Source organism: Talpa europaea (genome assembly GCF_964194135.1).
Source record: "Talpa europaea genome assembly, chromosome: 13".
In the NCBI taxonomy this organism is placed as follows: Eukaryota; Metazoa; Chordata; class Mammalia; order Eulipotyphla; family Talpidae; genus Talpa; species Talpa europaea.
Window position 1 is genome coordinate 59,527,558 of NC_140080.1, and position 24,141 is coordinate 59,551,698.

At 36.9% G+C, this 24,141-nt stretch overlaps 1 protein-coding gene across 3 annotated transcripts in view; it reads left to right on the forward strand.

Moving 5' to 3' along the window:
* Window positions 1-1,339: 1,339 nt before the first annotated feature.
* Window positions 1,340-24,141, forward strand: part of GREB1L (GREB1 like retinoic acid receptor coactivator) — a gene marked incomplete at both ends in the record, with an annotated part of 92,478 nt that continues 69,676 nt past the window's right edge. For all 3 annotated transcript variants that reach the window (XM_084252787.1, XM_084252788.1, XM_084252789.1), the window contains 5 exons: window positions 1,340-1,496; window positions 1,707-1,904; window positions 10,324-10,500; window positions 17,048-17,224; window positions 19,463-19,585. In XM_084252787.1, the coding sequence (XP_084108913.1) occupies window positions 1,340-1,496; window positions 1,707-1,904; window positions 10,324-10,500; window positions 17,048-17,224; window positions 19,463-19,585 (832 nt within the window). The remainder of the gene's footprint in view (window positions 1,497-1,706; window positions 1,905-10,323; window positions 10,501-17,047; window positions 17,225-19,462; window positions 19,586-24,141) is intronic.

Here is a 24,141-nt window from a genome sequence, read left to right on the forward strand (position 1 = left end):
TCTTTAAAAAAAATGTTTAGATAAATGCTAGTAATACATAAATGAATTGAGTTTGAAAGACCCAAATCTTGCTTTCAAAAATTTGCCAATTAAATGTATTGTCATAAAACTTTCATTTTTTCCCCCCCAGAGAAGAGTCTTTTTCTCCCCCATAGGGTAATATGATCTTATTAGAAAGAGAAATAATTATCCATTTACTCTGACACCAATGATAGAGTTGGTATGGAGTTATGGTAGCCCACCCACTCAAAATTGACAGGTTAGTCTTGACTTACTGGTTGAGAACTTTGACTTTAAGCATTTATTACTGTTTGATTCTACACAAAGGTCCTTTAAAGGAGTTTTTGACATGGACTTGGACTGTAAAGGCAAAAAAGCAAAAGTGACATGTTAACATAACCTGTGAAAGTTGTCCTAACAGGAAATATGGGGTAGTTCATACCATAACAAGATATATGGATTTATTTTATTTTATTATTTATTTTCTTAAATCATTGTTAATTTTTGGACAGTATTTGATTCCTCCCCTCAGGTGTAGTCCCATAATTCTCCTACCACCATAGCACCCGTGATCCATTACCAGTCTCTTGCGCTCTTCCCTACCCTGTTTTGACCCCTCTTCCTACCACTTCTCTGCTGTATGCCTCAGATCCATGATCAGTTTGCAAGTTTTATCTTTTTCTGACCTTTTATTTGTTTTCTCTATATTCCACATACAAGTGAAACCATCTGATATTTATCTTTTTCCTTTGGACTTATTTTGCTTAACATAATCCCTTCCAACTTCATCCATGTTGCTGCAAATAGCACAAATTTATCTTTTTTGATTGCTGAGTAGTATCCCATTATGTGTATATATACCATGTCTTGATCCATTCATCTATTTAGGGCCTGTTTCCATATCTTGTCTATTGTAAATTGTGCTGCAGTAAACTTAGGAGTGCAGGTTTCCTTTCAGATTAGGGTTTTTGTGTCCTTTGGGTAGATTCCTAGGAGTGGAATCACTGGATCATATGGTTGATCCATTTTTAGTGTTTTGAGGAAATGCCACACAGCTTTCTATAGTGGCTGGACCAGTTTACATTCCCATCAGCAGTGTAAGAGGGTTCCTTTTCACCACATCCTCACCAGCATTTGTTGTTTGTGGTTTTTTAAAAGTGGGCTATTCTTACAGGTGTGAGGTATTTCACTGTGGTTTTGATTTGCATTTCCCTGATAATAAGTGTGTGGATTTAGCGCATATATATCAGTTGTATGTGTATACTTTGCAGTTATGTAACCCTCTAATTTTATCACTTTTCTCCTTTTTTCCTCTTTTTCTTTGGGGGTTGTATAGACCATGGGGAATTCATATGCTGGGCAACTGAAATCTGCTCGATTTGAGGAAGCTCTCCACAACTCCATAGAAGCCTCTCTCAGATGTAGTAGTGTGGTACCTCGGCCAATTTTTTCCCAGCTGTACTTGGACCCTGACCAGCATCCTTTCTCATCCGCAGGTAAGTTTCTCAATCCTACACCTTTCTAAATTCCTTTTAGAAGAAGTGGGATTTCCAAATGTGGAGACCTCTGAAGTAAATTTGTTCAATGTTAGAAAATACTAAGTGTCCTTGTCTTCAGATATCTCTCAGAATTATTATTTTTTTCTTTTGGTTATTTCCCCATAATAGCTTTTGATTAAATTAGCTGTGATTTATCTGCTTACCCAGATGTAAAACCCAAAGTGGAAGATCTCGATAAAGATTTGGTACACCGCTACACTCAAAATGGAAGCCTGGATTTTTCTAACAATCTAACAGCTAATGAAATGGAAGATGATGAAGATGATGAAGAAATGTCTGATTCAAATAGCCCACCAATACCCTATTCACAAAAACCTGCCCCAGAAGGGTCTTGCACTACAGATGGTGGGTTTTGTTTTTGTTTTTCACAATCCCTCTAATACTATCTGGCTAGTTTGCAATCATTCCATATGTTGCTCAATGCTGAAAAACAGTAATTATGGAAAGGAATGAGGAATGATTGTTTTCTCACTCACATTATCTCCTATGGCTTCATAGCAGGTGTCTATAGGAAAGACAAGTATTATCACTGCATCTCAGAGATGAGAAACTGCGATTCACTGCATGAATGACTTCTCTGAGTTGGTATGTGGCAAAGGCAAGTTTAGACTCAAGTCAGGACTTTTTACAGCACTTCAGTTACTTCCTGCAAGAATGTTGCTGTTTTAGGAACATTTTAGTGTTCTTTCTCCTTTCTGTTCTACTTTTAAAACAATAATGAAAATAGCAGATGCTTTATATTTGCCATTTGTTTTGAACACCCACCCAGTATATTGTAATCTATAAATGATAAAAATTACATATTTTGATAATCCCATTTTCTTTAATTTTTTTCAACCCTCTCCTCTACCAAGATTTTATAACCTCATTTCTAAAAAGAAAATCTTACTATAGAACATTTTTAATAATCATAATTTTGAGGGTGTCACAACTTAGCACTCTCTTCTCTTCATTAAGCTGTATTCAGTGCTGTTTTCGGGCCTTTCCAACCTAACCAATATGTGTATTCTAATTTATCCATATTAGTCATAGTATAACATTCATACTCCGACTACTTGAGTCCTGGCAATTCCAATGCATGAAATCTTGGAGTATGGGGAGAAGGAGAGGGATAACATTTCAGTACATTTCTCCTATAAGCTTGAAGAGCAAAAATAATAATAATAATAATAAAAATTAGGATAAATGAGAGTTTAAAATAGGCAAAGCCGGATAAATGGGTACTTTCAGGCAGTTTTACTTTCTCTTTTCTCAGAATCTGATAAACTATAAAGGGCTCAAAATCCCCTCCTTATGTGATGAGGAGACCTGAATAATTCTCCTAGTGGCTTATCTGCTCCTAAATTTCTACAAGTGGTCTCTCGCAATTTTACAACTTCCTTGAGTTAGGCAGGCCTCAAGCACATTATTCCTTATGAATTTACTTCCATGTGATCGGTTTCTTTTGCTTAAGCTTTTATGTTATCTATATTATACTTATTATAGTATATCAGGTTGGATTACATTATGTATAACCAGCCACCTCCCACTCATCTGCAGGTTTAAAGTCTTGGACCAACTGTATTTTTTTATACTCATTGTTGGTGTAATAAGTGCCTTTAAATCTGTGGAGGTATGGGCAGTGACTGGTATTAAGCTTCCAACCTTTATTACATCTATTCTCATGCTTTTTTATTTAATTGTTCAGTCAACTTGTTTATCAGTTAACAGCTATAAGTTGAAATAGGGCTTTAACTATTGTTGGTTTATCACTGAGCCTCTTCTTATAAGAATTAAGTAGAACCAAAACAACAACAAAAATAATTAAGTAGAGCTAGAGTAAAAGCTTTAGAGAATATTTTTGAATATCAAATTTTATACCAAAAATGGGAGAGGAGTTTCCCTGCTTTTCCCATGTCCTAGGTATGTTTTTAATTTACCTCTGGGTTATCTGCCACTATTGGTATTACTTGTAACCAGGTATGGAAAGTTGCTTAGTACTACCAAGATAAAAACTTAGTGATCTAGTAGATAGCAAGTGTTTCATATGTCTCTCGATGTGGCTTATTCCAATTTCTCTTACTCACAGGGAGAACAGCCCTGAAATTTTCTTTATAAAAATGGCAGTCAAAGAGGGCCCTATAATGCCCGGACTTGTGTCAGCATCCACCTTCCCTTCATGGGAAATTCTTTATTTACCTAAGGCTTAAAGGAAGGTAAAGCTATTTTTAGAGGCAATTTAGATAAGCAGATACTTAACACCTGATGGGCTGCTGGGGGGGGGGTTCAATTCAGATGTAAATTTTGGTTGCTAATTTCTTATGTAAATTATTGGAATAGTGTAGGTTCCTACCCTGCTGGGAGGCAGTGATTGTCTAAAGAGGTGAAGGGCACCAAATTTTAGACTTCCAAATACTGCTTTGATTACTTTCATTTGTGTTTACAGCTGTTTCAGTAAACAGTTCCCTCCCCCATTTAGATTACTCAGTAACCTTCAAGTTGGGAGATAATTGAAGAATGCAAATCTGTTCTTCTGAAGTGAAAACCTTGACTATTTTCTTAAGGAAATGCAGATGGAGTTTATAAAAAAGGGCCCTATACTACTATTCATTTTTAAAATTAAAATAATTTGCAGCAGGAATTGTGTTTTGGGGGCGACATTCTCAGAAAATAAAAACTATTTAAGGAGCAACTTTGTCAAATAAATTGTTATTTGTATGCCCAGAACTTATCTTTCTTTCTTTGCATACAGTAAACAGGCTTAGGTCCTTCCTGAGGGTGCTCTTTCCCAGGTCTTCTAGTAACTTACCTCTAAAGAAAGATCCTATCTTTTTTTCAAGGATTAGTTTAGATGTAATTCAAAATTACTCCGACAGGGGAGTTAATATTTCATTTTTGTTTGAGGTTTTACTTAAGATTTAATATTTGAACACTATGAGATTCATAAGCTGACATATTTCTAATTGGTAAAACAACTACCTGCTACTTGGAATATTTGAATCCTATAATTTTTGAAATATAATCACATTTCATACTCTTCAATTGTCCACCCTTTACTAACACACCCAACTTACTTTTGATCTTTTTCACAAAAAAAACTAAATTAAATATTGCTCTTTGCGTATTTTTTTTTTCCTAACTGGGGATGCCTGATGGTATAATTTATATTTAATTAGCTGATCTGAATCCCAAGAATGAGAGTTTGAAGGAAGCAGTCAGTTAATAAATACAGCAAAAGGCTAGACCCTTGGCAGGTAAGCATCCTCTCTGAATAACTGAACTTAGAAACTGTTCCTTGATTTTACAACCATTTTTGGCCTTGAATTCACTCCTTCCTTACCCTTTTTCTGGACTCAGCCTTGCCTTCTTTTTTTTCTCCTATTCACTTTTCTTTTAATTAAATTGCCTTTGTTAGTAAGTTGGAAGGCAAGATGATAAAAAAATCAACTTTTAAAAAAGACTTTTTTTTTAAAAAAAAGATCAGTTTTAGATTTACAGGAAAATGGTTATAGTTCCTTTTTTATCCCTACCATTTCCCCTATTGTTAATCTCTTGCATTATTATTAATTTTAATAATAATTAAAGCTTGTGGTTTGAGTTCCCTAGTTTTTACTTAACTGTCCTTTTTCTGTTCCAAAAACCCCATCTAAGATACCAATTAGATTTACTTGTCATGTCTCCTTAGGCTCCCCTGGGCTGTGACAGTTTCTTAGACTGTTCTTGCTTTTGATGATGGTTTGAGGAATAATTGAATTGGTCAGGTATTTTGTAGGACACCTTCTACTGGGATTTGTCTGATGTTTTTCTCCTTATTAGACTGTGTCTTTGCGTTAGGGGGTGGAAGATCACAGAGGTAAAGTGCCATTTTTATCATATTGTATGAAGGGTTAATTTGTTCAACTTGATTTTGACTTAGATCACCTGGAAAGGGATGCTCAGCCCATTCTCAAAGAATGCAGCGCGCTGCCCTACCTCCTAGAAGATGGAATCTCTACTTAAAATATTTGGAATTCTGGGCCTCCCCTGGTGGCACAGCGGTTGAGCGCTGGGCTGCGAGGCTGCCCGCAGCCTCTGCAGCGCCGGTTCGTCCCACCAAAAAAAAAAAAAAAAAAATGGAATTCTGCTTCATGGAAACTTGTTTCTTCTCCCCCATTTATTAATTTATTCAGTCATTTATTATATCATTATGCACACATGGATATTATTTTATGTTTTGGGTTATAATCCAGAGTTACTTTATTTTTATTACTCAAATTATTCCAGTTTTGGCAATGGGGAGCACATCCTGTGTTAAACATAATCCCATCATTGTGAGGTTTTTTTAAAGTATAAAATAGGTTATTTTCCTTTTTCATTATCACAGGCCCCTCTTGAACTAAAAAATTTTGAGATGAGACTAGAAAACATGCTTCCCATAGAATCTAATCGTTGTTGAATATTGTTACTTTTGATCTCGATGTGTCCTTCTGATAAATGTGTCCTTCTGGTAACTAAAAACAATTTGTGCTTAATTTGAGTGTGCTCTATAGTTCTCATTATATCATAGAAATCCCTCTAAAATCATGTTTCTTCCACAAAAAAGCTTTTTAGATATTCTCCACAATGTGTCTTCTTGACTATACCCTGTTTAGTCCAGAACCAAATTTATAATTTTTCCCCTTTATTTCCTTTTTTCCCTTAATTTCCCCTGTAATGTTTTGAGAAATCTCATCAGAAATGTCACTCTCTGGGCCTCCCCTGGTGACGCAGCGGTTGAGCGCTGGGCTGCAAAGCTGCCCGCAGCCTCTGCAGCACCGGTTCAATCCCCCGCCGCCAGCGAGGGTCCCACATGGTGCGACAGACCTCTCCTGCTGCGCCCACTGCTCTCCTCAGCAGTGTATTTCATCACTCTGCCTATTCTGTTCCCCACTCTGGCTCTGGTGAATTCTCTCACCCTCCTGCGTTTCTGACTGTACCCAGTGCTTATACAAATAAATAAAGAAATATTTAAAAAAAAAAAAAAGAAAAAGAAAAAGAAATGTCACTCTCTGATCACAGTCACTTTTGTGACTTGCAAAGCCATGAATTTTAAGGACTCACCAGCAAGCATGAGATAATTGGATGCTGACATAATCTGGGGGGGGGGGTGCTGATTTATCAAGTGCCCACCAGATATCAGCCTAGAAATTTGGGTGACAGCACTTAGGAAAATAAGCAAGGAAGAAGCTATGGGAGAGTGTCTTACATCAGATTAAGGGAAGGTAAATGGAGCATTATATGAGTGAGAGAGATGTTAATGATGATAAAAGGAGCCTCTAACTTGGAGTCAAGAGATCTGGTTTCCAATTCCAGCTTTTCTGTTTGCTGTTATATTTGACTGTGGGCCATTTTCTCAACCTTTATGGTCCCTAGTATCCTCATGCACATACCAAAGAAATTGGTGTTGATTAGTGTTACTCAATCTTTGACTCACAAATCTCTCCTAGAGTAATATATCATCATCTAAACCCTTCTGGGGTTTTAAAAACTAATTGTGTGATTACATGGCATGTAATGAAGAACTGACTTAAAGCAGAAAGCATTTGTTTTAGACTAATATATTAATATATTCTGATATTATTCATACATGTGAGAAAAAAGTCTACATTTTATTATTTAATGATTGATGTTTAATTTACTTTTAAGTTATTGTGTAAGTAAAAGCAGGTTTATTTGACATATTTTTTTTTAAATGTTATACTTTTGGTGGGGTTAAAAGGGAAGCCAAGTATATTTAAATGTTTTCCAGGCTCAAAAACAAGTCAAATTTGGGGCCTCCCTGGTAGTGCAGGTGGTTGAGCACCGTACTGTGAAGCTGTCCACAGCCTCTGCAGCTGTCTGCAGCCTCTGCAGCGCGAGTTCTATCCCGGCCAGCTGGGGAGAAACCCACATGGCGCAGCAGACCTCTCCTGTCTTGCCCACTGCTCCCTTCAGCAGTGTACTTCGTCAGTCTGCCTGTTCTGTTCCCTGCTCTGTCTCTGGTGAATCCTCTCACCCTCCTGCACATCTGGCCTGTACCCTGGTTCTTGTATAAATAAATCTTTAAAAAAAAAGTCAAAATCTACTATTAAGATCCAAATTTTAGAATTTCTATATTTTAGAAGTTAATTTTTATAATCTTTGCATTTTTTTCTCTCTGATGAAAAAGTTTCTGGCTACTGTTTGTGGAATTTCTCAGCAAATAACATTCTGCTGAAAGAGATTGTGTTTTTCCCTCACATGAAAATCCAAATTAGAATATAATCGCTAAATTTGTACCTTATCCTTGCATTTTTTTAATTTAGAGATTTATTTGTATTTATTTATGCATATAAGAACTGGGTGTAGGGCCTCCCCTGGTGGCGCAGCCGTTGAGCACTGGGCTGCAAGGCTGCCTGCAGCCTCTGCAGCGCCAGTTCGATCCCCGGCTGCCGGCGAGGGTCCCACATGGCGCGCAGACCTCTCCTGCCATGCCCGCTGCTCCCCTCAGCAGTGTATTTCATCACTCTGCCTGTTCTGCTCCCCACTCTGGCTCTGGTGAATTCTCTCATCCTCCCGCGCTTCTGACTGTACCCCAGTGCTTGTATAAATAAATAAATAAATAAATAAATAAATAATAAATCTTTAAAAAAAAAAAAAAAGAACTGGGTGTAGGCCAGAGATGTGGAGGGTGAGAGGATTCACCAGAGACAGAGTGGGGAGCAGAACAGGCAGATCTACTGAAATACACTGCTGAAGGGAGCAGTGGCAAGACACGAGGGGCCTGCTGTGCCATGTGCGTAGCTCCCTGGCAGGGGATCTAATTCATGTGCAGCAGTGGCTGTATCCCCATGATTTTAGCTTCATAGTGCTGCAACTTTAACCCCTGTGCCACCAGGGAAGCCTTTTCTTGAATTTTTGTTGCTGTTGTTGTCCTAGAAACATATTGGTGCACAATATAAATGACTAACCCCAACATAGAGTAGTTTAGGTAATATGAAGTTATTAGAAAAATTCCAAAACACAAGTTTTCATGACCAAACCATAGGAAAGGAAGATAAAACTGGGCTTCAGAACATTCTTCAACCACCTCCCCAACCCTCATCACTACTGACAGACTTCTGTCACAGAGCAAGGACTATCACAGCTCTCCAGGAGAATCACATGATCAGAATACAGGTTGTATCATTTTTCAAAAGACGTGAAGATTGGTGTTTTCCAGTAGAAAATAGCTGCTCTCTGTAATACTGTTTTGTGATGATCAGCTCCCTATACATTCTTACAAATGGCTATAATGTGAGCTCTTAAGAGAAGATATATTTTGTTCAATCTTTTCTTCAGGCATAGAAGAGCATCTTTTGCAAATCGTTTTTAATAAAGGATGACCTGATGTAAAGGATGACCTGATGACTTAGTGTAATAAATCATATATACACAGTATTTACATAAGATTTTAGATATCTTGTCTTGTCATATCTAGCGAAAATACTAGCTTTGAGTTCTATTCTAGTCCCATCATTTATGAGTCACCAAACTGAGCTCCTGTCTTTTCCTATGTCATTCCATTTAGAGAAGTGAATTTTAATTGAAAGCAAAAATACTATAGTCTGCACCTAAAAAGTTGCGGTATTTTCCAAAGTTTGCTTTGTTTTATCATTTCCTTGTTTGTGGACCAGAAAATACAAAGTTAAATATAAAATATAAATCCTTTGGAATTACCTGCTTTTAGGGTGTTTTCAAAACTGCTCAGAGGGGCACATATATGATTAGATTTGTCTTCTGATTGGAATGTATGCAATTTATATTTTTATCACTTATCATTGATGTAGTATTGGTTTATAACACTGTATATGACATAGGGGTATAGGTTCACACATTTCATATGTATATTACCAGACCACACCCACCACCAAGGTACCCATAATCCTGCCCCAGAATCCATTAGACCTGACCTCCCTCCTTTGTACCCCACTCGTACCCTCCTCTCTCCCCCAGGTAGCCTCAATTCTGTAATCATATTTCTAGGTTTGTTTTGTTTTGGTTTTGTCTGTTCTTTTTTTTGTTTCTTTATAGTTCAAGTATGAGTGAAATCATCCAGTAATTTGCCTTTTTCCTTTTTTCTTATTTTACTTAGCATAATCCATTCATGTGTCACAAATGGCAAGATTTCATCTTTTTTTTTATAAAATGAGTAGTCTGTTGCATATATATGTGTATATATATATGTATTTGTAGTTGGACACTTTGGTTGATTTTATAATTTGGCTATTATAAATAGTGCTGCAAATAGCACATATATCCATTCAAATTAATGTTTTTGTGTTCTTTGGATAAATACCAAATAGTGGAATTGCTGGATCGTATAGTAGATCTATTTTTAATATTTTGAGTAACTTCCATACTGTCTTCCAGAGGGGCTGGACCAGTCCACATACCCACTAGCAGTAAATGAGGGTTCGTGTTCTTCACACCTTTGCCAACATTTGTTTCTGAACTTTTTTATATAGGCCAGTTAATTTATGACAAAGGAATCTTAAATTTAGTAATTCCAACAAGTAAATATGCTCTCCAAATAGGTGATAAAATAAGGGACCAGGAAAATGAATAACTATAAGAAAGTGAAAATCAAAATCAACAAAAAACTATGAACCAGATACACTTTTTGGGGGGCGGGGGGATGGGAGGGGAGGGATTGGGGTCAGAATGGGGAGGCTGCAATTGTATGGGGAATATAAAAATAAAATTTATTATTTAAAAAAATATATGACCTTTCTCTATATTTCACTGTGTCCTTCTAACTGGGTTTTAGGTTTTTGTCAAGCTGGAAAGGATTTGCGTTTGGTATCTCTGTGTATGGAACAAATCGACATCCCAGCAGGATTCCTTCTGGTTGGGGCTAAGTCTCCCAATCTCCCTGAACACATCCTTGTGTGTGCTGTAGACAAGCGATTTCTACCAGATGATCATGGAAAAAATGCACTTTTAGGTGAGTATTTCATGCCCATAAAATTCCTTCCAAGGTAGTGTTAAAATACAAGTTTATTTTAAATTGTGGCAGAATTTTGAAAAAATCATATTATGGTTTAGTTCAAGTATGAGATATTTTTCTATTAGCAACTTCTTAAAAATTAATTGTCATTTTTAACATTTGATAACATTGAGAGTTATCAAAAAGAAATATTTTAAAAACCAAAGTAGAGTCATTATTGGTCTGATGTCAAGTCAACTCTCAATTATTCAATTCTCATTATTCCACTTTGTAAGTTATTTATGATTTTGCAATGCCACCAATTCTAAGTGCACTTGATTACATTAGTTCACACAAGACAATTAGGAATATATATATTTATTTCTTCTTCCAACTCCCACAACTTTCTGAAATTGCATTTATCATACTTTTTTTAGCCTCTCTTAGTTGCAAATGACACATAGTGACATATGTATGCATGTCTTATAGATGATGTATAATGTACAGCTTCATCTCAGAATTGTTTTACTTTCTAGTCTTACTTTGAATCTGAACTTTTACCCCACAACATATCTTCCTTTTATCATGGGAAATAATGCAGAATGGATTTGTTTTTAAAGGTATTTTAATATTAAAACAACAAATATGAAGACACATGAGATTTGTTGCTTTTTGCTCCTGTTTTTTTCTAGAGTTGAGTTGTTCTTGTTTCTCAGAATATCTATTACTGTTGCTGGACAAATAGATGTTTTTAGCAAAAATATCAGTAAAAAGAAAATAAGAGAGAAAAGGGCAAATAATACAATTAGATTGAATATGAGATGTATTTTTATTTATTTGGATGTATTCATCCTAGTTTTACACAGTCATTGGTGTCTAGAAATACACAAATCAGTGCCTTGACTGAGGAAGTTAACGCATGTTTATATTCCAAAATTTCCTTAAATTACAGTTCAAAGCCTTCTCTTAATTCATAGGAAAAGTAGCAATTTTCATTTTTCATATGTTTTATAAAAATGTTCATTTTACTTTTTGAGTGAAATTGAGGAGATAGTTTATTACAGAAACCTAATGGCAAATTTTACACATTGAACATTAGCAAAGAAGTATCAAGTATTTGTTCCTTTATTCATTCCACAGTGTTTGTGTAAAATACACTGGGTAACAGAAATCATGCTATGATGTGAGGACACAAAAATGATGAATTATCGCCCTTTCTCTCACGGAGCTAATGACCTAGTTGACCCTGTCATAGAACAACTTTGGAAAACTTTTTAATATTTGAAAAGCATCATAGTTTTAGCAAAGAAACAGTTTATAAATGGCTCTAACTACAGACAGAAATATTTCCCCATAATTCATTTTTGTTAAGTGATTCTTTATGTGTAAAGGAGTCCTCCAAGAAATACAATGCGAAAAGGAAATAACACCCTGAGAACAAAACATTTCATAATCCCATGTAACCTGGAATATGAGACCAAAGGTCAGAGACTCTGGAATCAGAACTAAGTTTAAATTCCATATTTCTTAGGCCTCCCTGGTGGCACAGGGCTTAAAGTCTCAGCGCTATCAAGCTGTCGCCAGCCACTGCAGCATGAGTTCGATCCCCCACATGGCTATCCCCCACATGGCACAGCAGACCTCTCCTGTCTGGCCTGCTGCTCCCCTCAGCAGTGTATTTCAGTAGATCTGCCTGTTCTGCTCCCCACTCTGTCTTTGGTGAGTCTTTTCACCACCACTCCACACACACCTCTGGCTTGCACCTCAGTTCTTGTATGCATAAATAAATAAAAACAAATCTCTTAAAAATAACTAAATTCGGTATATCTCGCTTAGTACTTGGGCAAACTACTTATCTTCTTGAAATGTCAGATATATCATCTATATAAAATTACCAATAATGCTAACCTTGCAAATGAAATGATATTTATAGGCACCCACCCAGCACAGTGCCTGGCACATAATAGTTGCTTTTAAATGATAGTTATTCTGCATTTTTATCATATTATTAAATACCCATATAAGCTTGGAGCATTGCTTATTTTCTCGAGGCTTGTGAGTGAACATAAATTTTTACTAATTACTTCTCCAAGTAACAGTGTAATGCAACAAAATGATAGAAGTTATTTTTCTTGGACAAGTATATTGTTAAGATTTTTATATACTCAGTACTCTATTATCCAAAAGTTAATATTCAGCCAACATTTCTTACTTATGATGGATTTTTTTTAGTATGCATTAAGACATAGTAGGGAAAATTATAAGCTTCAAATATTCCAGAATCCCTGTGGATGTCAATATCAATTTGTCTAAATTTTTATATAAATTATGCAGATTCCAAAGACTGTGGGGAAATTGATTAAAATATATATTGATCCAGTTGGCAGTGCATGTGTCCCAAATCTACCATGCAATTGGAAGACTTGATTGCCAGAAAAACTAGAAAGGTAATTTGGCTGTAAGAGGTGTTATTTTTATGATCATGACAGCAAGAACTTTGAGCAGATAAAATCTGTACCACACCAGAGCTAACACTGAAACCATACAAAGTTTTAAAAATGAACTGCAGGATTCTAACTCTCTAATATTGTTAATTTTCATCATTACTGTGAAGTTTCTCTTCTTTGAAGATTATCCAGATCTACTGCTTTTCTACTTCCTCACTCCTTTTTTCTCCCCCACATCAGACAATAGGTAGAGGAAAAGATAAAATATAAACCCAGTCCCAGTAATTTGTTAATGGGATATATCAAATAAGCTTGTTTGAGGGCACTGTCTTTAATTATTTTGACTGAAAGGCTCTTGTACATTTTTTATTATAAATTTTATTTTTATATTCCCCATACAATTGCGACCCCCTTATTTTGACTCCAATTCCTCCCCTCCCCGCTCTTGTAGATTTTTACTGTGTTTTGTATCTGCCTTACAAGTAAAGGCAGTTTTCCATCAAGTCATGAGGATCAAACCAGAATGTAAATACCAGGGAGGCAGTGGGGTTTTTCTGCTTTCTTCAGTACAAAAACCTCATACTTGAACCAGTAAGTAGCACATAATAGAGTACAATAAGCATTTGTTGGATGGATGGATGGATGGATGGATGGATGGATGGATGGATGGATGGATGGATGGATGGATGCATAGATGGATGAATGGTTGGTTGGATCGATTTATGGATTGATGGATGGATGGATGGGTAGGTGGGTTCACCATGGCTATTCCAATGCCTGGCACCTGGTAGGTGCTCAATTGATAATTGTTAAATGAATAAAAACAAATGGAACTGCCCATTTCTAAATACTCTGAGTTGATTGTCAGCATCCTGTGACTAGCATATTGTGTGATATTCTGTCTTTAATCCTGATTGCTTTATTCTTCTCTCCTTAATATATACTTGTTAGTTTTGTTATGTCTCATCAGTCACAACCAGATGATCTCACTTTTCCTTTTCCTCTGTGAATTAGAGGGGACTGAAAAGTGGATTTTCAATAAAGGAAAGCATGGCTACTCATCCTCCCAGTTTTCTCCATTTCTTGCTCTATATCCCCTGTTGTAAATAATTGTTTAGTTTTATTTTGTTTGATTAATCTGAGTGAGAAATTTGTTTGGATGCTAGAGCTAAAATAATAACAAACTAGTTTGAGTAACTGGGGGTTGAATAAAGAGGAAATGGAAATCAGGAAACTCATGCCATAAAGTACAGTTCTATCTCTTAGAAACTGGAAGGTTGACAATGCTGCATGTACAAATCACTGTCCACGTTGCTCTCTCTGCAGAACAGCCTCCTCTTCACAGTTCAAAATTTGTTCTCCCCATACCTTAACTTATATGGAATTTCCTCTTTATAAAATCTTAAAAATTCAGTACCATTTGACAGACTCTTTTTATATTTATTTTAAATTCGAGAAGACAAATTCTGACTGTCCAAGACTAGGTCAGATATGAGTCTATAATCTAATAAACTGTGGCCATGGAGGCAAGCCCACGTTGCAGTAGGGCAAGAAACAGAGTTTGGACTAGAAAGTTCAGAGACAAGAGTATGGAGGGGGAGATGTAATAAACATCGTTAGGACCAAACATTTTTATACTTTGTCAAATGAATAAATACTATCACACAATATATTCGCTGTTTCCTTAACCATTATACTTTTGGAGCAGTTTTTTACTCATTTTCAATCTTTCACTGTTTTAAAATAATTGCTAAGGATTTTTTGTACCAAAATTCTTTTTTTTTGGGGGGGGGGATGGAATAATTATGGATTATTTTATTTTATTTTAACATTTATCATTTTTTACATTTTTAGACAATATTTGATTCCCCCCCACCCCCTCAGATTGAGTTCCCATAGAATCTCCTTCCCCAAGGCACCCATGCACCATCACCACAGTCCCCTGTGCTCCTCCCTCCCTCCCACTCATCCCTCTCCCTCCTCCTCCCCTGCAGGATGTCTCTGGTTTATGATTGTGTTTTTCTTTGTTGTGTTTTATACTGATTTTTTTACACTGATGTCTTATTTGGTTCCCCTATATTCCTGTTATAAGTGAAACCATCCGATATTTTTGTTTTTCCTTCTGGCTTATTTCACTAAGCATAATTCCTTCTGGCTCCATCCACGTTGCTGTGAATGGCATGAGTTTATTTTTTTGATTGCTGGATAATAGTCCATTGTTTAAATAAACCACATCTTCTTGATCCAGTCATCTATTTTTGGGCATTTGGGCTGTTTCCAGGTTTTACCTATTGTAAATAGTGCTGCAATAAACATAGGGGTACAGGTGCTCTTTTGAATCTCTGTTTTTGTATCCTTTGGGTAGATCTCTAGTAGTGGAACTGCCAGATCATATGGTAGCTCCATTTTTAGTAGACTGAGGAACCTCCAGACAGCTTTCCGTAGTGATTGGACCAGTTTGCACTCCCAATAGCAATGTAGGGGAGTTCCTTTTTCACCACATCCTCGCCAACATTTGTTGTTGCTTGTTTTTTTGATATGTGTCATTCTTACTGGTGTAAGGTGGTATCTCAGTGTGGTTTTGATTTGCATTTCCCTGATTATAAGGGTCGTTGAACATTTTTCATATGCCTGTTGGCCATTTGCATTTCCTCTTTGGAGAAAGGCTTTTGAGTTCTTCTACCCATTTCTTGACTGGATTGTTTATTTTGTTTTTGTTGAGCTGTGTGAGTTCTTTGTATATCTTTGTGATCAGTCCCTTATCAGTTGAATGGAGTGCAAAGATTTTTTCCCAATCAGTGGGGTGTCTCTCTGTTTTGGTTAATGCCTCTTTGGCTGTTCAGAAGCTTTTCAGTTTGATGTAGTCCCAGGTGTTTATCTTTGCCTTCACTAGCACTGCTTTGGGTGATTAGTCTTTAAAGATGTTTCTGAGATGTATGTCTTAGAGTGTTTTACCTATATTTTCTTCTATATAGTTTATGGTTTCAGGTCTTATGTCTAGTTCTTTTATCCATTTTGAGTTGATTTTTGTGCACAAAAATTTTTGTGAGAGGTAGTGGTCTAGTTTCATTTTTTTGCATTTGGAGATCCAGTTTTGTTTTAGGACAGGGAGAGGGGCAGCCCAAGCTCCGCAAACCTGCCTATTCTAAATGGGTTCTGCCATCCGCCGCATCAACACAAAACATAGGAGACTTTAATGAAAAGGAACTTTAATAAAACTAGGAAACAATACAGGTAAGGCAAAGAATCTAGTTTCTAAATCAAGCACCCAAAGTTACCCATCCCCTTGTGGGTAAAAGTCCATCCAAATGGGATTGGCCCAGAGCAAGGCCCCAAGGCCTGCCACAAGTCTAAAACATCTTCCAGTGGGGACCCACAGAAAAGGGTCACAAACAACCAGACAAGCCCGGAAGGAAAAGAGCAAAATCAACATCAAGATAAAAGCTGCCATGGTCACCTCCCCACGGGTCTCACCCACATCTGTGTCACCCAGTCCACGACCACAAGACAAGCGCAGTTTCTTTACGTGTCTCTAGGCTCCACTCGCCTCCTCCAGGTCTCCACGCGCCTCCTCCAGGTCTCCTGGCTCCATCCTGCTTCCTTCCTCAGTCTCTTCTGCAGCTTCTCTTCTTCCTGCTCAGCTCCACCCTCCCTTGGGTGGGGCAGGGAACCTCCCCCTTTCCTGGGGACCACCCTGTTACAGTTTTCCCAGCACCATTTATTGAACAAACTGTCCGTGTCCCATTGCATATTCTTTGCTCCTTTGTTAAAGATTAGTTGTTCATATAAGTGTGGTTTTATTTCTGAGCTCTCTATTCGGTTCCATTGGTCTGTGTGTCTGTTTTTGTTACAATACCAAACTGTTTTAATTATTATGGCTTTGTAGTATAGCTTGAAGTTTGGAAGTATGATACTTCCTTTCTCCTTTGTTTTCATCAGTAGGGCTTTGGCTATTCGTGGTTTTTTGTTGTACTAAAATTCTTTACCTGTTTTTTTTTTCCTTTGAATCACTTCATTGAAAATAGGAAGTTATTGAGCCAAATATTATTAATATATCTATAAAAAGATATTGTATCAATTTAAGAGGCTACCGGTAACTTTGGTTTTCCTCCTTCCAGGGTTTTCTGGAAACTGCATTGGCTGCGGAGAAAGAGGATTTCGGTATTTCACAGAATTTTCCAACCACATTAACTTGAAGCTCACCACACAGCCAAAGAAGCAGAAGCACTTAAAGTACTACCTAGTCAGAAGCTCCCAAGGTGTGCTGTCAAAGGGACCGCTTATCTGCTGGAAAGGTAGGTCAGTTCCCAAAAGGGAAAGAGAAGGGAGTGAGGGTGTTATGATAAAGACAAATGATCCATATGGAGTCCAGAGTCCAGGTGTGATGTAGATAAATACCCCATACTCAACAGATTATCCAAAAGTGCAAATCTCAGGGGTTATTTGACTTGCTCCTTTTTATTTTTTTAATAGAGACTTTTCAGATTGATAAAAGTGTCTTTGTATTTGTCCCTTGGGTGGGTGGAGTACAGGGCTCAAGAAAAAAGTGGGACTCTGTCTAGTTCTTATGTCACTTGAGTACCTACCTCAAAGTGTCACTTTTCTGAACAAATGGTCTTTCTACTTTATTTAGGTTCTTTGGTAATTCTCAAGCAGCTATATTTTTCTATTTTAATTAAAATTCAACATGCTTTAGAATAAATAATTCTCATCATAATACCTTGGAGAATGCATTATTAAGTTGGTGGTTTTATTTATTTCAAGTGAGGAAGAATTTAACATATAGAAATGAATGCACATGAAATTTCACACCTTTGTGTGATTAATAGGATTTGCCACAAGGTCCATTCATTGCATTAATGCAATGGAAGATATTACACTTTTCAGTGGTTTCTTAGATGCTGATTTCCCCCTTAATTATTAATATTATTATAATAATAAAGATGGCATAACAATTTTCAATATAATGTCATGTTTGTCTATGCATGATTTTGGTCTAAACATGAAAAGCAGCATTAAAAGTCCAAATTACAACTGCAGATTTATCTGTTCTTCACCATAATTACTCTTGGTCACATTCAAAATGACATTTGACTCCTTGGGAAATGACTGCATGTTCCTTACCAAGTATCATTGGAACTTAAAGCATGTGACCACTGAGTCATAAACATGGTAACGTACAGGTAACTCATTATCCTAATAAAATTTAAGGGGTATTCCTCTAGAGAAAGCATATTAAATGTCCAAATAGTAATGAAAGATAAAAATGGTATACGCTTCTGCTTTTTAACTGCTTCCCCCCACATACACATACTTTTGTTTTAGTTACAAAAAATATTTTTAATTTATTATTTCATTCTCAATTATAATTCACCTTTCTTGTAAAGAATTGCACTTGTGAAATCACTTGTGATGCTGTGATTCTGGTTGATTCTGAAGCCTCATGGTTTATAGCAGTTGCTATTTGGGAATTAGAATTACATATATACAAACATAATAACAATGTGCATATAAATTCTTCAAGGAAGGTCATAGCATAAAACATTATAAAAAATTGCCTCTATCCCCTGGTGGGGCAGTGGTTGAGTGCTGGGCTGCAAAGCTGCCCGCAGCCTCTGCAGTGCCGGTTCAATCCCTGGCCGCCAGTGAGGGTCCCACATGGCACGACAGACCTTTCCTGCCGCGCCTGCTGCTCCCCTCAGCAGTGTGTTTCGTCAGTCTGCCTGTTCTATTCCCCCCTCTGGCTCTGGTGAATTCTCTTACCCTCCTGTGCTTCTGACTGTAGCCAGTACTTGTATAAATAAATAAAAATATCTTTTTAAAAAAAATTGCCTCTAGTCTTTAACATACCTGAAAAACTTTGGAAACTCTATACAGCACACTCTGTAATTAACTTTGTCATTTAAGCCATTTATATATTCCTTTTACATGCTACCTTTAAAGGCTAATGTGGGGGCCTCCCTAGTGGTGTGAGGGGTTATGTCTCAGCACTGAGAAGCTATCAGCAGCCACTGCAGCATGAGTTTGATCACCAGCCAGGGAGATAGCCCATGTGGCACAGCAGACTTCTCCTGTCTGGCCCGCTGCTCCCCTCAGCAGTGTATTTCAGTAGATCTGCCTGTTCTGTTCCCCACTCCATCTCTGGTGAATTCTCTCACAGCCCCCCAACCCCCTACTGTACCTCTGGCCTACACCCCAGCTCTTGTATACATAAATAAATAAATCTTTAAATAAATAAATAATTGATATTTTAGCTGTGGTCTTACCTGAAAAACTAGTGTGATTATGTTCACTATGAGTAATTTTTTCCCAATATCTAGTCTCTGAAATAGAAAAATGCAATTGTAATTTATAACCTTTTCTTTGCCTTCTACACATGACAGCTGATCTAGGAGGCAAATTGTGGTCACCATCTTGAGCATTCATTGGGAAATTACTGCCACTTAAGGAGCAAATTATTTTAGAGAGTCCATGAATGTGTTCCATGACCTGTTTTAAACATAAAGATCACAATATGATCTTACTCCTTCCAGAATGTAGAAGCCGACAATCCACCACTGCTTGCCATTCTATTAAACCAAACTCTTCAGTGTCATCAACTGTGACCTCAGAAAATGGCACAACAAATGGATATAAATCAGGATTCATTCAGACAGGTATGGGGTATTTTCTTTTGGGATTTTAAGCTGCAAATGAATATTTAATGAGGTAGCTTAAAATTATTGCTGGTTGGTTTGAAAGAGATATTTTTCAATGGAGCTATTAATTGAGTTATATTAGAATTGAAACTCAGCATTTACCAGGTCAGTCTGTGGGTCACCAGGACCCCAAGTCCCAATAGTCCTATCACTACAAGGCAAGGAATGGAGAAAGGAACTGACAGTTGGTAGAAAATTTAGTCTCTAAAGACATCTAACAGTTCTCAATAAGTGGAAATCTAAACATGAGGAAAACTCATAACTATTTGGTGGCATGTATTAGGACATACTCATTAAGACTGGAGTCCCAGTAGGACTCTAAGCTTACTGAACACTGTAAGGAATATTTACCAACTGGTATACAAAATAAAGTCCCATGCATGTTGGCAGCACAGGGGTTAAAGTCTCAGTGCTATCAAGTTCGTGCCAGCCACTGCAGGATGAGTTCAATCCCCAGCCAGAGAGCTAACCCACATGGTGCAGCAGACCTCCCCTGCCTCACCCACTGCTCCTCTCAGCAGTATATTTGCGTAGATCTGCCTTTTCTGCTCCCCACTCTGTCATCTGCCCCACATCTCTGGCCTATACCCCAGTTCTTGTATGCATAAATATATAAAATAAAATAAACAACACAACAAAACAAAATAAGGACCCATGGTAAGACTGAGGATCACAATGGAAGAGGATCTCATTTCTAGTGGTACAAGAGAGGGGTTAGGCTACAAATACCCAGATAAAATTTTAGTGTCTTTAACTTCTAGGTTATGATATCAGAGCAGGATCAGCAGAGTAGCTGATCTGGCACTGAACAGATAAGTAACAAGTCTAAGGCTTCTAAAAATTCCTCCAGCATAGAGACCTGCATTGGCCCAGGCCCTGAGGTCAGGATGAGGCTCCAGGTGGGACTTAATATTTCCAGGTGGCTGAAAGGCTGGAGGGCTATAACTGATAAGATCTATGCAGATAAGATTTGAGAAAATTATTCAGAACCAGTTTAGGTAATAACTTAGACAAGAAGGAAAATATGTTAAAAGAATTCATAATTTTTTTGTTTACTTGTTTTTGTGAAATACCGTTTTACTCATATGATATGTAATCTTCATAGTACACATGCTTTGCCAGTGTCCATTCAACCACAAGTTGAAGGCTGTCTTCATTTTTTTCACTAAGCATTTCTCTCTCAAATTTATATGAAATTCTGATGAGCTACTAACTTTTTCTACTTATTTTTAAGATGGAAGTAATTATTAGAGTAAGTTAGGAACAATAGCAACCATTTATAGCAAGGCACTTCTTGCTATATGTTCACCTATCTCTACTTCATCCCGAATTTTAAAAGTCTATTTTTTAAGTAGTTTGAGACATTTAAATAGAGGCTGTGCTCTAAGATGATAGAGCATATCTCTTTAGAATAAGTGTGAGGATATCTCTTAGGTATTCAAGTGAAAAAAAAAAGAGTTGGCATTTAACTCTTGGCATTGAAGGATTAACTCTCATTACAATAATGTTAAACCTGTATGTTTCTTTTAGATTTTTGTTTTATTAATTTATTCCATTATATACTTCCTACCATTAGACCTAGGGGCTAATAATACATAATTTAAAAACAATACTATTAAAAATAAGTATTTACTTCAGTCCAACAAAAACTTATCAAGTGTATTTATTATATTCTAAGACGTGTGTCCAATGCTACAAGGCAGGATTCTAATACTTGACTGATGGCTTCATTTGAAGATTTAAAAACCACTCACATTAGGGTAAAAGAGCAATAAAATATATTACATTTCCAAAGAGGGAGAGGTGAATATTAAGTAACCTGTTGTACCTTAAAATAATGAAAATATATTGAAATGTATTAAGCAGTAATGCAGTTTTAATCATACCAGGAAAAATATTTTCAAAATGTGTTGCTCAGAATAAAGGAATTCAACATTCAGGCTCTAGCAAAGACTCCCTCAGTTACCATGAAGGAACATAGACATGGCACTGACTGACTCACAAGGAATATAAGGACCAATGTTGTGTCAGTGTTCTTGTGTATCCCTGTGAGGGTGAAAGTTGTAATATGATCATGAAATAGTTATTAACAATTTAAGATGTCATCTAGAGAATTTAATAGATGAAAGTGCCTTTGAGAGTGAGACTTTGTGTCTGTAGCTTTCTTCTTGGTGAATTATGTCTATGGATTCTTCAACAATAATTTCTTCCTACACATATTGAAAGTAATAGGCTGAAAGAATTTCATAAATGGGGCCTCCCCGGTGGCGCAGCGGTTGAGCGCTGGGTTGCGAAGCTGCCCGCAGCCTCTGCGACGCCGGTTCGATCCCTGGCTACTCCCCGGCCACCGGAGGAGGGTCCCACATGGTGCGCAGACCTCTCCTGCCGCCCGCTGCTCCCCTCAGCAGTGTACTTCAGACCTTCTGCCTGCTCTGCTCCCTGCTCTGACTCTGGTGAATTGTCTCGCCCTCCCGCGCTTCTGACTGTACCCAGTGCATGTATGAACAAAACAAACAAACAAATAAATAAATAAACATGCCTCTATAAAAAAAAAAAGAATTTCATAAATGTATTATTATAACATTGCAAACATTGGGTTATGTACCACCTCCTTAGCTTCTTGGGAGCTTGCCTTCTTAATCTGCAATCAGTTACTGCCTATAATCAGTGTTTCTTGGCCTGAAGGATAGGTAACAGATTGCATAGTATTTGAAAAAAGGATCAACTTACTATTCACACAGTTTTGTCTTGAGTTTCACCTGCCAAGTACTGAATGTTCTGTTCTGGCTGATTTGCCACTTGTCCTTGCATATTTTCTTTCAACATATTAATGTCGTTGATGATTCAAAATTTCATCAACAATCCAGTAAAATATTTTGTCATTTTGACTGAAGGTAGCTATATAGTTAGCTACCCACATGATACACACATACAACACAACATATGTATTTATATGTAATATATATATTATGTTTAATAAAGACAAGTATTCAAGTATAGATGAAAAAAGTCTTTGACTAACCCAAGACCTTGAAAGTGTCTCTTCTATGTTCTAAAACATAATTGTCTTATCTCTTGCATTAAAGTCTATGTATGAGTCATATTTAGTTAATTTTGTGTATGGCATGAGGTGAACATCTAAGTTCATCTTTTTGTGTGTAAACATGCACCTGTGTCCTGGCACCTCTACTGATCAGACTATCTTCTTGTCAGTGTATTGCTTTTGTCAAAAATAAGGTGATGATAAATAGAAGGATTTATTTCTAGAAAAATTGTTAAAATATACCTCATAGGGCCTCCCTCGTGACACAAGGGGCTAAGTCGCAGCACTATGAAGTTACCCGCAGCTACTGCAGCATGAGTTCCATCCCCATCCTGGGAGCTAACCCACATGGCACAGCAGACCTCTCCTGTCTCACCTACTGCTCCCCTCAGCAATGTATTCCAGTCAATCCACCTGTTCTGCTCCCCACTCTGTCTCTGGTAAATCCTCTGACGCCCTGCCCCCACACCTCTGGCCTATACCCCAGCTCTTGTATGCATAAATAAAACAAATCCTTAAAAAAAACCTCATAAAAATCAAAATTTTTACACTTCAAAAGTCAACATTAAGAAAATGAACACAAGCAACAGAATAGGAAAAAATATTTCCAAAACATTTAATAAAAGATTTGTATTCAGAATTTACAAAGAATTCTTACAATTCAGTAATAAGATGACAAGCTAATCAAAACACATACAATTTAGAATAGACATTTCTTCAAAGAATATGTACAAGTGGCTAATAAGCACATTAAAAGATGCTCACATCATTAGTCATTGGAGAAATGAAAATCAAAACTATGTGATCCTACTTCATACCCACTAGAATCACTATAATCAAAATGATGACAATAACAAGAGCCTATGGATATGGAGAAATTGGAACCATGGTAAATTGACTGGTAGGATTGTTAAAATGTGACAACAATTTAAGACTATAGTTTGGCACATTCTCAAAAAGTTAAACATAAACTACCACACAAGTTCTACCCAGAAGTTCTGCTTCAAAATATCTACCCAAGAGAAATGAAGACCTACGTCCTCACAAAAAGTTGCATACAAATGTTTACAGGGCCTCCTTGGTGGTGGAAGGGGTTAAGTCTCAGCGCTATTAAGCTATTGGCAGCCACTGAAGCACCTCCGACCTACACCCCAGCACTTGTATGCATAAATAAATTAATCTTTAAAAAAATGTTTATAGCACCATTATATATTATAGTAAAAAACTAGAAACAACCTAAGTGTCAATAAATTAATGAAGGGATAGACAAAAATGTGGTGTATCCATAAATGGAGTACAACTCAACAATAATAAGGAACAAGTGACTGACACGTTACATTGTTGATGAACATCAAAAATATGCTAAGTAAAAGTAACACAAAAGAGAACATGTATTATGTGATTTAATTTATATGAAATATCCAAAAAAGGCAAATTTATACAGATAGGAAATAATGGTTGCTTAGTGCAA